Source organism: Grampus griseus (genome assembly GCF_964374135.1).
Source record: "Grampus griseus genome assembly, chromosome: 4".
Classification (NCBI taxonomy): Eukaryota; Metazoa; Chordata; class Mammalia; order Artiodactyla; family Delphinidae; genus Grampus; species Grampus griseus.
Genome location: NC_138997.1, coordinates 49,740,818 through 49,756,843, shown reverse-complemented (window position 1 = coordinate 49,756,843; position 16,026 = coordinate 49,740,818). Strand labels below are relative to the sequence as shown.

The window sequence follows — 16,026 nt, the reverse complement described above, 5'->3', positions numbered from 1 at the left end:
GGGAAAGCCGCGGTGGGGTGGGGATGGTGGTGTGATTAATTGGGAGATTGGGATTGACATGTATACACTGATGTGTATGAAATGGATGACTAATAAGAACCTGCTGCATAAAAAAATAAAATTCAACAATAATAAATAAATAAACAAAGTTCCTTTGGACCGAGACCAGTTATGAGATGTTCATTCACCCTGGATATTAGATAGAAAAGGCCTATTAGTGGTAGCTTTGAGTAGGTGAATCATCACTTGCACAATAAGTAGTATGGTTTGGGGTAGGCTTGTATTTCACCTTTTTGTTACAAGGTGACATTTGCCTCTGCTACCCCCACTCACTCAAGATTGCAGTATAATGAGTTCACATCATAGGTTAAAACTCTAGAAAGCACTGACTTATCCTGACAATGTGTCTTGTTGACTGTTAGGTGCAAAATATCCACAGTAGAACATTGTTAGGGTCCTGTTGTGTAAGTTTCCCAGGTTTGCTAAAGTGCCACACGGAAATTTCTGATTCCCAGATATAAACTGGTTTGTAATATCTTGTCCTTGTCTTCTTTGATTTGGTTGATATGTTTCTGGAAAAGTCTGATTAAACAGTGAGTTCTGTTAACAAAGTTATTTATTTGACTGTGTAGGCGAGGATTTAGAGGAAGGGCCATGTGTGATCTTTTTGTGTGTGTTTATGTGGCAAGGATGCTAACTTAATGATTTGCTTGAGATATGATAGTTTGGAGCAGTGGCTTGGAGGAGGACAAGTTTATCAGAGCTACCTCTCTTGCTACATCAAGTTATATGTTTCTTTCAATTCAGTTCTGACCCGGACACAGCCTCCGGTTAAGATAACTGATTTATGTAGAGCAGTGGTTCTCCAACTTTAGCTTGCTTCAAAATCATTTCAAAGGTTTGTTAAAACCCACCTTGCTAGACCCCTTGCCCAGAGTTTGATATAGTTGGTCTGGGGTGAGTTCCAAGAATTTACATTTCTAACACGTGCTCAGGTGATGCTGATACTGCTGGTCTGGGAACAACACTTTGGCCACCACTGATTTAGAACATTGGGAAGCTTTTGTCCCTGGTTCAGGGTGTTGCAGGGTAGGGGTGGAGAGTTTGATAGGGAGGGAGATGGGAAAAGATGCATGAATGCGGATCATCTTGCTTAAGGTTTACCTAAAAGTGTTGACTTCTGAATTCTTTCAGTGTAGTACAAAGTTAAACATCAGTGAAGCTGTTAATATTACTTTTATTAATGAGAATCAGATAAGGTTGGGAGGAACAATAGATGTGATTGTTTCTTAACCTTGGCCTCCTCTTCCCCATCTGGTTCCTGCAACTTCCTTATCCCTGTGCCTCCCTACTCCCCCATATAGTACAAATATAGATAGCCATCCTATAACTGTCTTTCAGAAATGAGAGAAATGAGACAGTATATGAGGCTTCTTGGAAAAGTTGTGACATCAGTTAGGATTACCATTATAATGGAAACTTTATTCATTTGGCTTCTACTTATTCATATTTTGCAGCAATTAGGACAGTGCTTGAGTTGAAATGTACCTTTGTAGTATTTATAAAGAATTTCCAAAGCAAATCAGGGAGTTTAGAATATTGCCCAGGAAATTTAAATTACTTAATGAAAAATTGCTTTCAAATTCATTTCAGTATTGCTGCTTATGTACAATTGATTTAATAATTAGAAATCAATCTCATCTATTCATTTACATAAGTTGCTTTTAACTTATGATTAAGAATTTGCTAAGACTTCATTGCACTAAGAATATCTAGTTCAGACTTTTATGCAGGTAGAATTTTCACCCATTTAGTCCAAAAGACTAGTTTTATTTTCTAATGTAAAGTATAAAATTGTATGTACTCATCATTTCCTTAGTTTCAAGCCCAGCATTATTTGGAGGCATTCTTGTTTGGGCCTGGTGTCTTGGTGTCTTTTGTGTTGAGTGGACACTAGAAACCTAGTACGTGGTTCAGAGAAGAGAATGTGGCTTTCAAAGAGCTTCTTTTAATTTTGCTCATAAAGCAGTTTTTCACATGTTACTTTCCTTTGAAGAATGCCCTGTGCTCAGATTTTCCTAGAATAAAACATCCTACCAGGTAAAGTGTTTAAGAGATCTAGGCCATGCTTACTCAATGAAATGCAGCAGAGTGGAAAATATCCTGTTTTGCCAACTCAAGAAAATTGATCTAGTAGTTAAAGACAATTATATTATTTAAAGAGCTGCTGTTATATAGACGTTAAATTATTAGGGGGTAGATTTGAGTCTCTTGCAAAATTATGTGTAGAAGGTTTGGTCTGAAGGAATGGAAATCCGTAATCTAAAGAATTATGTGGAAGTAAATGTGAAGCTGTGTTCGAACCTTGATGCTTGTTTTTCAACCCTTGTCCTCTTGGTGTGAAGACCAGCCTGAGTCAGATCACAGGGGATTAAATGGTGAACCCATTACTCAGCACACTGCGGGGGCGGGGGGGGGGTGGTTAAACACCCTGGCTTTGAAGAATTACTCTTTTGCTTAGTAAGCCTGGAAATTTCAGGTTCACCTGCAGAATGAAAGCTCAGTATTTTGTTGATTAACCAGTCTACTTGAAAATGGTCTATCCCTCTTCTAGATGTCCCTCCTCTCTGTTCTCATATAACCATGTCTGAAGTCACTGGCTGGATTGCCAATGGATTTTACCTGCGGCAGCTTTACAGCTGGGGAGCTTGGGTCCCATGGAGTATTCCTGATGAAATCCATCGCTTGACTTGAATAAGAAGTTTGGCGTGTTAAGGGGAAGAAGGGATACACTTACTTTAGTCTGGCAAATGGGAATGCAGGAAATAAGGGGAGCTGTGATAACACTGCTTTGAGGCAAAGAATGGGGATTCTGGATCAGATGCCCATTACGGAGAAATATTCTTGATATTCTTGATATAAATATTCTTGATCAAAGTGTTAGGCAGAGAATGGAGTGCAGATGGCTTTTTGGGTTGATCAGAGCAAGTGGTGCCCTAGGAAGGACTGCAGAGGCTGGGGGAGAGGAGGTCCAGGCCTTTTTTTCCCCTGGCGCTGGCTCTACTGAGATGAGGAAAAAGCCCATCTCTATAGGCAACAGAAATAGGTAGATTAGGATGTGTGTAAAGGGCCGTAACAAAAGGCAAACCAAAAACAGGAGTGAGTTTATTTTTATGCTTATTGTTTTACACATTTCTTTGAAAGTTTAACTTATCATGAAACGGAGCCAGAAGACTTAAAGAAAGTATTTGGGATTTTATACATTTTTCATTTAACCATGTTAGTGCTCTAAACTAACTTTTCAACTCTGGAAACCTGTTCAGGAGAATCCTAATGTAGCTTAAACATCATCACCATTCCCATCGTCATCTACTAGTGGTCATGAAATGTACAACCAAACTCTTTGTGTTGTTAACAAGAAGTCTTTAATTAGGGTTCACTTCTGTTTTTCCAGGTAGCCCAGCCATGGCCCACAGGAATCTGACTTCTTCCAGTCTGAATGACATCTCTGATAAACCAGAGAAGGACCAGGTAAGCAAAGAATTCCTGCTTCTTTGAAATGTAAGACTAAATGTATATCTAGAAGATGCTGGGAAAAGATTAGAAATGATGGTCCTCTAACTTAAAACGAACGAACATGTGTAGATTGTTTTGTTTTGTTTTTTTCACTTTCTCTGAGGGAAGGGGAAGCAGTGTGTGAAGGGATTTGAAGTTCAGAAGATAAGAGTCTCTACTCCAACTCTTATAGATGAATTCACTTGGGCAGTTTAAATCTTGGAGCTACAGTTCTCTTAGCTTTAAAATAGTAATATTAATTCCTACCTCAAGTTTATTGTGATGGTTAAATAAGATGATTTGTGGAAAAAACTGGTTTGGTAAACTGTAAAGGGCTAGGAAATGCTGGCGGTTGTTAACTTTGAGGGGATATTTCAGGCAAAGGTAATGACAGTCTTGTTAGCTGTATGTTTATCTATTAAAGCATATAGGAAGTAACCTATTTGAAATGAAAAGTAATTAGGTTTTGAATCTCGATTTGCTTTCTTTTAAAAAGAATATGGTAGAAACTGGTCCATTTTCCTAGTTGGGTGGGTATCTGGGCTTGAAACTAGTAGAAAATGGTGACTGGGTATAATTTTGCACTTTACATTAAAAAATGAAATGAGTTATTTGGACTAATTGGTTGAAAATTCTACCTGAATAAAGAAATCTGAATTATGTATTTCTAAGACAATGAAGCCTTGTTTACAACAATGTTCTTCTTTAACTGACAGGTTTTTTAGACCTTGGTGAACTCTCAAAAGTGCAGGGAAGGTGAAATTATGTTCTTTCTTGTGAAATGGCTTTTGGATTCTTTCTTCCTTCTTCTAAACAACAGCACCCTAGTAGGGCCTTCATTATCTCAGAACAGATTGCTAGAAAAGCCTTGGGAATTAATCCTGTCCCCATTTTCTCCCAATTCAATACACTTTGCATATCATTGCTCTTAATATTTCTCCCCTGGATCAAAAGCTTATAATGGCTTATATCAAGTGAAGTTCAGACTATCCCGACTTTTAAGATTCTCTGAAATCTGGTGTAATCTTTCTCATCGTAACTTACATGTGTTTCCCAGAAGAGAGACTCTGCTTTGGTTTGGCTTAATTACCTCCACCTCTGCACTGAGATTAATTCTTGACTTTTACAGCTGCCCCCCCCAACCTTAAATGCTAATATGGCTAGCTCTCCTCCCTACCATTGACCTACCTCTTGAAATACTGTGGGAGAAGATCATTTATTTATTTATTGCTTCCTGGAGGCAGTTTACATTCACTTTTATTGTTTATTTTATTTTTAAAGAAATGTGTTTTTGTTTTTTTTTGTTTTTTTTTTTTTTTTTGCGTTACGCGAGCCTCTCACTGCTGTTGCCTCTCCCGTTGCGGAGCACAGGCCCCGCGGCCATGGCTCACAGGCCTAGCCGCTCCGCGCCATGTGGGATCTTCCCGGACCGGGGCACGAACCCGTGTCCCCTGCATCGGCAGGTGGACTCTCAACCACTGCACCACCAGGGAAGCCCTTTTTAAAATTTATTTTTTTAAATAAATTTTTAAATTTTATTTAATTTTGGCTGCATTGGGTCTTCGTTGCTGCGTGTGGGCTTTCTCTAGTTGCGGCGAGTGGTGGCTACTCTTCGTTGTGGTGCGAGGGCTTCTCATTGCAGTGGCTTCTGAGAAGCTCATTTAAATATTGGATTCATTGGCAGGTTCATACCAGTAGTGAAAGGGAAACCTCAGTCCACTAGGACTTGTTGAGAATTTTCCTCAAAACTATTTTGTACATTTTGGCTCCATACAGCATTTACCAAACGACATTCTGATCGTGAGATTTGCCAGGGGCTTGGATAAGGCAGAGTCAGGAATATCTGGTTGACACTTTTTCAGGAAGGCTTCTTTTACTGGGGACAGTTCTTGTCAGGAGTTTGTCAATTGCCGCTGGTAAATGCTGAGAGAAATTTCTTACCTTCTTGGGTGTCTTCATATCTGAGCATATGCAGAAGAAATTGGATGACTTACGATGTGTATTACATGAGATTTTGATTCCAGTGTTAGAAGAAATAGGTTAGAACATTATGATTTAGGGTGTTGATTTTGCTATTGATAAATGGAATATTTATAAATGGAATGGGATATTTATAAATGGAATATTTCCTGCCATATTAATAAACAAAGGATGTCACAGTCATCAAGGATTGCAGCTCTCCATCGTGAGCCGGTGAGCCCTGAGGAAGCTCAGGGCTGAAAAGAACACCTGCCATCTAGCAGCCAACAGACTCCCTAAGGTGAGTCCTGAGGAAACTCAGGATGTGAAAAAACAGGATCCTGGCCCCAGATAGCTGAGGTGCATATCAAAGGAATGATTTCAGTGAGCTCTGACTCTTGCATCTTCCCATATATAGAAAAGTGCTAAATTCCGTAACTTGAGATGTCTGGTTTTCTTTAATTAACAATAATCTTGTGACGTTCAGACTGCCTGCCCTTTGTTGCAAAACTCTTATATATCCTGGCTCCTCCCCCTGCCTCCTTGGAGCAGTTTCTCAGAGTTATCTGAAACTGCTGTCTCCCGGGCTGCAGTCCTCATTGTGCGCCAGATAAAACTTAACTCGCAACTCTCACATTGTGCATTTTTTTAAGTCAACACTATAAAGCCTTTGTGGTCCTTAAAACCAGAATCTCTGATGCCTGTCACTGACATCTCATATTCATCAAGGTTCATGTGAAGATGAAACCAGGAAGATTTGATTCAGGAGGTTTGTTCTTTTTGTTTTCAAAGCCAGAAAATGTAGTTGATGAGTATATCATTATAAGAGAGACTGTCCTTCTTCATTTATCTAATACAATAGGCATAGCTCATCCAATGAGCCCTTCATTCCTCCAAAGAGAAAGAAACTCCATTCTTTGCTTCCCACCAAAAAGTTTGAAGAGAAGCTTTGTAATTGACCCATTCATCTCCTCTATAACTAAAGGTAGAGTACAAATTCAAACTAATTATTTCCTGTTTCTATACTTAACAATTTTATTAACTTCAAATACAAAAGCTCCTCGATCATTTTCGGGTGAGAAGAAGAAAATGGGCTTGCTAAGAAGATGAAGCCATGGCAAAAAAAACAAAACACACACACACAATAAACTGGGGCTTTTCTTTTTTAACCTGTTTTTTTCTCTGTCTGGTAGGGAAAAAAGGTTGCCAGGCTCAAATTTGTTTTGAAAAAGCTTTTATAATTAATTAGCCAATGTCCTAGAAATGATCTTGGCAGTAGTCAAACTTGTTCTGTATGCTTTTCCAAGTTGGCCCAAGAAACTTCCATCCAACTGGAACTGAAGTTTTCTGATTGATTATTCTGCCTGGATACAATTCGAATAGTTGCGATGGTGCCTCACGACTTCCTGGAGCTGTATAACTTCCCAGTAGCACAAGAAATGGTTTTCATGTTCAGAGATATGAAGAGGAGCAGAATTTCTCTTTCTGACAGCTACATAGTGACAAAATTCGAGGGCATGTTTTTTATAAGATTCTGTTTTGGGAAAACAGAAGAAACAAATCCGTGGACTGCACTTTCTCTCTCTGGCTGTGCCAAGCCTATGTACTTATGATTTCAGTAGCGGCTGCTTTATTGAGAAATAGCTCAAAATAGTTAACAGCAGAAGAAAGAGCATCGCCAAAATTTAGGTGATTCAATGCTTCAACAGTATTCCAACTTGGATGTTATATTTATTAAGCAAAAAACACCCGGGGAGAAGTAGATTTTTTAGAAAATACATCTGGAGCTCATCTACTTGTAAATGGACATAAATAATCTCCTCTATTTTGTTGCTATGGAGGATTTTTTTTCTTCTTTATCCAGTTATCTTCCCCAATTACCTTAGATTGATTTGTTTTTCTATCACCTTTTATTTCTTTTCTGTGCTTGAAAAAATTTACAACTGCCACGGGTGCTTATCAAATGCAGTGGGTTAGTTCTACTTTTCATGTGAGTATGGAATCAGCTATGAAGATAAGAAAATCTTATTATTTTACCTCATAGCTTTAACTCTTTGGAGGAAATACTGTGCTCAGTGGTACAATGACTTTTTTAAAGGGGCTCTTTTTCCTTTTCAAGATTATCAATAGGGCTTCCCTGGTGGCACAGTGGTTGAGAGTCCACCTGCCGTTGCAGGGGACACGGGTTCATGTTCCAGTCCGGGAAGATCCCACATGCTGCGGAGCGGCTGGGCCCGTGAGCCATGGCCGCTGAGCCTGCGCGTCCGGAGCCTGTGCTCCGCAACGGGAGAGGCCGCAACAGTGAGAGAACCGCAAAAAAAAAAAAAAAAGATTATCAATAATGTAATACCATCTCACAATTATATGACCAACCTTAAGTGAAATTGCAGTCTGTAGACTGTAGTGAATGCAGTAAATGTAGAAATCCCTTGAAGATTCTTAGAGAGACATTTGCGCTTATATAACCTTGTAACTTTTTATCTGGTTGTCACTTCCCTGATACTCGTTATTTAGCCAGCTTATCGGAGAACCTATCCATTGGTGTCCTGGTGGAATTTGGCCTAAGGTTAATTTCTAAAGTGTATGGTAATCATTTTTCACACTATCTGTTGCCTGTTATCTTTAAATATACTTGGTGTCTCAATATCTATTTTTGAAATCTTGGTCTTTTGTAGAGATAGACCTAAATTTAAATATTTTTGTCAGAGAGTAAGAGGATGAAATCAGTAATCCATGTAGAAGTTTGAAACTGCTCAGCCATGACTACCTTACAGTGAAATCTAGAAAGAAACATTTTGTGATTGAACAACCCCCTAATCCTTTTCTTACATGTGTGTAATACAGGAGTGAGTCAACTGAATTCAACTGAGATGACTTTTCCATCGTTTTGATTTTCATCCTGAGGCTCACATACAGCTTCCCTTAGCATTCATAGCTATGTCATATTCACAGTGATGGAAGAGTACAATAGCACCTGCTATTCTTTTTCACGGCTCAGCCAGAAAACCCTCTGATTGGCATTGGTCACCGAGTGGTCTCACTCCATTACTCAGAGAAGACACAGTGGCAGAGAAGGGCTCGTATTTGCTGAGGTTATGATACTTGTCCTTAGCACCTTTTCAGGGCCCGCTGAAACACTGCTGTGTCAGGAAAGATCCAGATGGAATCACATCTGTGAAAACCTGATAAGAAAGGCATGTTGTTGAGGAGGAGGTTACAGTCGTTAGGTGTCCTTAGTCACTGCAGTATTGGTGACTGCAACTGGTAACTGTGGTTCAGTGGCTACAGCTTTCCTTTGGCCAGGAGTCCTTGATGGGAACTGGTGAAGCCATTGCAGTGGTTATCTGTGGAGCCCCTTTCCAAGGGGGTTAGCTTGCTGCTTAGATGAGTAACAAAACTGCCTTGTCCTTCCTTTTCTATAAGAAATTTGACTTTTTGTAGGTTCCTCCTCCCACCTTATGCTCTCTCCCATATTCCTTTTTTTTTTTTTTGCGGTACGCAGTCCTCTCACTGTTGTGACCTCTCCCGTTGCGGAGCACAGGCTCCGGACGCGCAGGCTCAGCGGCCATGGCTCACGGGCCCAGCCGCTCCACGGCATGTGGGATCTTCCCGGACCGGGGCACAAGCCCGTGTCCCCTGCATCGGCAGGTGGACTCTCAACCACTGCGCCACCAGGGAAGCCCTCCTATATGCTTAAAGAATTCACAACCAATACTTATTAATAGAGTTTGAGAAACACTGATACTCATAGTGATTTCCAAGAACCTGTGTTCTTAGACCTGGGTCTCAGTTGAAATCGATCATTGAATTTTACCATTTTCATAATGATATACTTCCTGTGAAAGCCATTTATCTGGAACAGAAAACTAGCCTTCATTTAAAAACAGGTTTTGTGTCAGCTTGAAAGTGAAGGGAGATAAACTTATCTCAGGTAATCTAAGCTCTGTCTAACTTATCTCAGGTAATCTAAGCTCTGTCTAACTTATCTCAGGTAATCTAAGCTCTGTCTTGTATTTTCAGGTGTTTCAGGAGCCTTTTGTAAAACTTAGAACCATGTAAAATTTAAAACAAGCTGCAACAAATGTTAACTTCTAAATCACCCCATAACTGTAGGCTGCTATGATTTGAATTCATTTATTCATTTAAAGAGTATATTCTGTGCTAGAAAGCGTTCTTAGTGCTAGGGTTCCAGAGGTGAATGAGACAGATAAATCTTTGGACTCAAGGAGCTTCCGTGCTTATGGGAACAGATAGACAGTAAACAACAAAAACAAGTAAACAAATGAATAGGTTAATTTTACACAATGATAGTTGTTATTTAGAAAATACAGTAGGATAATGTGGAGAGGTACAGGAAAGCTGGTTTAGGTAAGAAGATTAACCAGAGAAGAGACAGTCTGGGGGAAGAGGTTTCTAGGCTGAACAAAAAGCAAGAGTATAGCCTTGAGACAGGAATAAATAAGGTATGTTCATAACAGAGGAAGAAGGAAAAAAAATCCAGGGTGGCTGGAGCAGGGGTAGCAGGTATGCAGAGGTACATAAGGCCACGTAACCTTTTCATGCAGGGGACCTTTTTTTTTTTTTTTTTTTTTTGCACGGTACTTGGGCTTCTCACAGTTGTGGCCTCTCCCATTGCGGAGCACAGGCTCCGGACGCGCAGGCTCAGCGACCATGGCTCACGGGCCCGGCCACTTTGCGGCATGTGGGATCCTCCCGGACCGGGGCACGAATCCGTGTCCCCTGCATCGGCAGGTGGGCTCTCAACCACTGCGCCACCCGGGAAGCCCCAGAGGGACCTTTTAATTTTATTCTGTGTTCAGTGAGACACTATTTTAGGAGTTCTACCTGGAGAGTTGTGTGTTGTGATTTACACTGAAAAAAGGTCACTGGGGATAGCGTGTGATGAGATGGAGGAATTTGCTAATGTTTTGGATCATCTGGTGTTGTTCCTATAATTAAACATTGGATGAGCACCACAGTGCATTAAACAGCTAAACAGACCCAATAGCCAATTTCTTAATGTGTTTGACATAGATGTCAAGACCTCATTCCTGTTGGCAAAGGGAGCTCTTCTGTTCCACTGAAGTATTGTAAGAAAGAAAATGAGTTTCCTAGTTAAAATATTTTCCATGCACTATTAGTTAGAATTAATAATTATTTAATTAATATTATTAAAAATTAAAATATTTTAATGCACTAGAAATGGATGTAGGTCACCAAGAGTAGTGAGATTGAGCTTATGAGTGATTATATCTGTTACCTGCAGTTCTCTTTTTGATGTCATGACTCATGAAACCCTCACCAGAGGTCTCTCTAAGGAACAGTGACAAGTGTCTTAGTCCTTATTGTTCCAAAAGGGGCATCGGAATGTGTAGGTGGAGGACAGAGCCGCCCCGTGGGGTCCTGAGCCACACTCTCACCGGTACCTGGGAAAATCGAACTCCAGGAGCACCGCAGGGTGTTCTGTATTCAACATTTAGCAAAGGGGATTGCAGGGTTTACATGTCTTAAATGGCATGTCTTATCTAGCATGATTTATGTTTGATGTCACTTTTTTCTCTTTCTAGTATGTAGCAGTCTGCCTGTATCCCAATGCCATAAATATACTTAGAATAGATTGCAGAGAGTAGTAGAATGCCATCAACAATTATCTTTAATGGATGTCTGCTCTCATGTCACACGTTACCTACCTCTGACCAGAACTTCATTTAAAAAAAAAAACCACTTTTTTCCCCTTAGAAGTGGCAAACCGGAAAGCAGCAGCACCTGTGGTAAACACCCTAAGGGCATGATTAAAAACCTTTATAATAATTCTAACTATAAACATGAACTCATTCTTTACTTTCTGTAGTAACATTTTATTATCTATGACGTTTTTTAAACTTTAGTTTTTTCTGATTCATAATTATACAAAATTGCTGTAAAAATTCAAACAAAGGAAAAATGAATAAAACAGAAAGTGAAAGTTCACAAATTCTCACCCTCAATATAACTACTATTAGCAGGTTGATGTAGTCTTCTAGACTTTTTCTATGCATAAAAATGTATATACTTATTTATATAAAATACAAATGGGATCATATTGTTCTGCAACTGGATTTTTAAAAAAACTAACAATACCACAGATATCTACCTTATTTTCCTTGAAGGCTATATGGTATACATGAATCATATTTTATTTAAATGGTCTTCTATTAATAGTTACTTATTTTCATTTCTTTGCAGTTAGACAAACAGGCCTTTAAGAAATGCCCTCATTGTAACTTTTTTTTTTGCATTCTTTCATGATTATTTCTGAAGGAGAAATTTTGTAAGTGCAATTGCTGGGTCACCATGTATTGCCAATTACCTCCTCAAAAGATTATATCAATTTGTGTCCTAGGTCTTTTAAACACTTTAATTAATCCTCCTCCACTGCTAGAATACTGTTTGCCAGTCAGATTTGAGTTTCTCCTTTCTGATTCATTCCACTAAAAGCTTAGCAACTCAGTTAATGTGAAAAGAATCACAGTCACTAGCATCTGCCTCCCAGCTCACTTTGGGGGCTTTTTTCAGAAGCTTAAAATATCAAGGCTAAAACTGGGTTTATTCTCCTGGTCTAATTGGATCTCTGAGCTGGCTAATCTGCCTATATTCTGAGGTAAGGAGGTGAAAAGTCCAGTGGTCGTAGACTTGGCCACCTGTATGTTTCTGATTGCTTCTGCTTAAGGAGAGGCTGTTCTCAGCTCTGAGAGAAATCCTTTGGCTTTGTGAGAATTTCCTTGGCAACCAAAAATGGCTTCCTCTTAAGAGCCCTTCTTGGTGGTCAGCATTTGGAACAAAAAGGAAAATCACAAGAAGAGTTGGACAACTGTTCTCTTTGAAGCACTATCCAGCACATTTGCAGCTTGGCCCTGCATCTCCTTCCTCCCCAGTCCTCCACCCTCAAGAGAATTCTAAGTGAACTTACGTACATACTGTAAAGTTAGTTAAATGAAAAGTTTATACCTTTATTAGGAGCTTTGATGGAGTGTTTCATCTAGGATAATTGATAAAAAGATCAGCGAACCATTAATTACATGTTGGGAGATATTTGCAGATTTTTCTGCTTCCCTACTTCCCTTGCAACAGGGAGTCTCTGCAGAGTAGAGTTACGAAGAGGCCAAGCCATGGGAGGAAGTTTTCCTTGCTCTTCTTCAGAAAGAGAAGGGCTTCCCCCTGTTTCCACGTCACTTGTCTGATTGATCCAGTGGCTAGTTGATTTATTTGCCTCTGTAGAATCTCATGACCTTATCAGTCGCCAGCAGAGCTCACTGATTTCTCCTGTTGTTACCACCAATCGTCTGGTTTCACTCCCTAGAACTGAACTGAAGTGAAAACAATCATACTTCCGTTTTCTCTGCCACCATGTTAAAATGGTAGCAGTAATTTTTTCTGCAATCCAAAAGCCAGTGGTTAATCATACCCAGTCGACATTACTGCCTATTCAGTGTTCTATGCATATGCATACAAGAGGCTAGAAACTAACCAAGTAATTTTAGAGGACGCCATTGTAAGTTCAGTATTAGCGGCACTGTTGATCATTCAGTGGCTCTGAGAGTATTGAGCCTGTTCTTTTATAAAGAATAAGTAATAATGACTAACATACATTGGACACTTTTTCACACTAGCGCTTTGGTTGGTATTATCAACCCTGTTTTATATATTGGTAAACTTGAGGCACAAAGACATTAAGTAATTTTTTCCAAAGTTAAATAGCATCTAAGTGGTAGAGCTGCTTTCTGGCCCTGGAGCCTGTGCTCTTTATGAGTATGGTGAATTCTGCCTATTTGCATTATGGTCTTTTTTAGGTCCTAATCCCCAGGTGTCCAATTAATAGTTAGGTTAATAATAGTTAGACCTTAGGTTTGTCTTTGAGGCACACATTGTTCTGAATAGGCTAATCTACAGAATTGTTATTAAATAAACCAACAATTAAAAAATTCTTAAGGGTCTTATGGTGACTGGATGTTTCTGCTGCCACAGTGATTAAAAGACTTGGTGAATCAACTGTTTGTTTTGTGTCCATACTCTGAGTGGTATTGGTGGAGGTCAATGAGAAGAGGCTGATATAATAAAAATAAAGCATAAAATATGGTCTCAGATTATGAGTTTATATCTAGCTGGAGAGACCAAATAAACTGTGGTGCTGACAGTAAACTGCAGCAGGTCAGTGAAAGACAAGATAACTGTGTGGGTTAGAACCATCAATCAAAGAGAAACGAGGGATTTTATTTTATTTTAGTTTTTTAAATTTTTAAAACATCTTTATTTGGAGTGTAACTGCTTTACAATGGTGTGTTAGTTTCTGCTGTATAACAAAGTGAATCAGCTATACATATACATACATCCCCATATCTCCTCCCTCTTGCATCTCCCTCCCACCCTCCCTATCCCACCCCTCTAGGTGGTCACAAAGCACCGAGCTCATCTCCCTTTGTAGCTGCTTCCCACTAGCTATCTATTTTACATTTAGTAGTGTATATATGTCCATGCCACTCTCTCACTTTGTCCCAGCTTACCCTTCCCCCTCAAATCCATTCTCTACATCTGCGTCTTTATTCCTGTCCTGCCCTTAGGTTCTTCAGAACCTTTTTTTTTTTTAGATTCCATATATATGTGTTAGCATATGGTATTTGTTTTTCTGACTTACTTCACTCTGTATGACAGTCTCTAGGTCCATTCACCTCATTACACATAACTCAATTTTGAAACGAGGGATTTTAGAAGCATCTTTCCATTTTAGAGAACGTAAATAACAGAAGATAAGAGCTTTAGCCAAATAAAGCATTCTTCCTTGGAGAAAGAGTTAGGTAGGAAATGTGTGAAATAAATTGGAATGTAACTTTCTGCAGATTAACAATACAAGTGAATGACTTGATTTATCCAACAAATGGAAAATATTGTGACTTTTAAAATTCTTTGAATAATGGCCAGTAATCCCCCAAATTTGATGAAATACAACAGGGTTTCAATTAAAATTTACTTTTAAATTAGAGTTACCTGTAGATTAGCAAAAGTAGATTAGATTAATTAGCCTGTTGACTTGTCCACGGACTATGGTGGATACTCACTTGATTTACAAAATTTTACCTGAACTTTGAGAAACACCCCATAGTCCCTTAACTTTCAGTTAAGGGAAAGTTCAGTTCAGTTCAGTATTTGTTCAGTATTTGTTCTTGCTACAGATATATGTTCACTTCTAGGTCATTAAGTCTGATAAATACACATCGTTGTAACTTTTTTTTTTTTCTGGTAAGAAGAAAAAGTAATTATTATTGAACTTTTTCTTTAAGCTGATCACAGGAATAGCTTTGAAGATTTAAATAAACATGTTAAACCTTAACTCCTCTGAACCTCAGTTTCCTGATTCATAATACAGGTCTTATATATAATTCAGTCTGAACTGCCTTCTCCACAGGGTTGTCGTGTGAAAAGGAATGTGATTAGTACACTTTAAATATTATACGCGTCTTAATTTATCACTGTCATTTTCATTATTTAAATGTACTACTGCTTGTTATTTTTGGCTTTGTTTTGCAGGAAGATTGGGTAGGATGGAAGTCAATTTCATTTTAGATGTCATTCCTCGCTTCTCAGATTTACGTTGCTAATCTGGCTCTTTGGGGTTTTGTGTTCTTCTGTACTCCACTGCTCTGCCTGCGCTCTCGTGAAATGTGTCTGACTGGCCTTCCATGAATAGTGGTGCTGCATGCACGTTTTCACTGGACCCAAATATCTCTTTTTCTCTCTGCTTTTCCAATTCCTACCGTTTCTTCAGGATCTAAGTCAGGTGCTGCTTTTGCCTTACACGTGTCTTTGGACATTCTGGCTCATGTTAATTAACACCTGTCTCAAATTCTAACACCATCTAAGCTCTTACTGTTTGTCACTTCACAGGGACTCACTTGTTTGTTATTGTTTTTTATTTGTATGTCTCATGTTCCTTTTAGGGTGGGGGGGCCGGACAGCAGAGGGTCTGGGGTGGAGGGAGAGATAGGAGTCTTTTAAGTTAGTTGCTGATGTAATGACAATAATGACTAATTGGGGAGAATCAGCTTCTCCTTTATCCTTTTTCTCAAAAAATCTTCTTTTAAAGGCTGAGAAAATGACTGTGACTATGAGGGTTTCTCAGAGAAGGGTGATTTTTGAAAGTATTGTTAAAGTCTTATAATTTATAGTTATATAAATTATATATAAATAAGTTATATAAATAAGTTATGATTATAATTCTGGCAGCTTTAAAAATTACTGTTTCTTATCGTGGGCACTGATAGAGTGTTTCATTAGGTTAATCAGTTGCTTGAAATGAACATTCTTGCCCATGTCATGTGTTAAAAAAATTTTTTTTCAGCTAGAACAATCATGTGAATGCTAACATTTGAAATATAGTTTGCTCTTTCATTTGTTAAAATCCATTTATACATTTTTTCTCATAATTGAAAGCTCAATGAACATAGTTTCCTGGCGGATTGACATAGCTTAGAGAAAACT

At 38.9% G+C, this 16,026-nt stretch overlaps 1 protein-coding gene across 4 annotated transcripts in view; it reads left to right on the top strand.

Moving 5' to 3' along the window:
* The window catches only part of SLC4A4 (solute carrier family 4 member 4), a 353,776-nt gene that overhangs the window by 196,741 nt on the left and 141,009 nt on the right, over nt 1–16,026 (top strand). For all 4 annotated transcript variants that reach the window (XM_082653633.1, XM_082653632.1, XM_082653631.1 and 1 more), the window contains exon 7: nt 3,455–3,531. In XM_082653633.1, the coding sequence (XP_082509759.1) occupies nt 3,455–3,531 (77 nt within the window). The remainder of the gene's footprint in view (nt 1–3,454; nt 3,532–16,026) is intronic.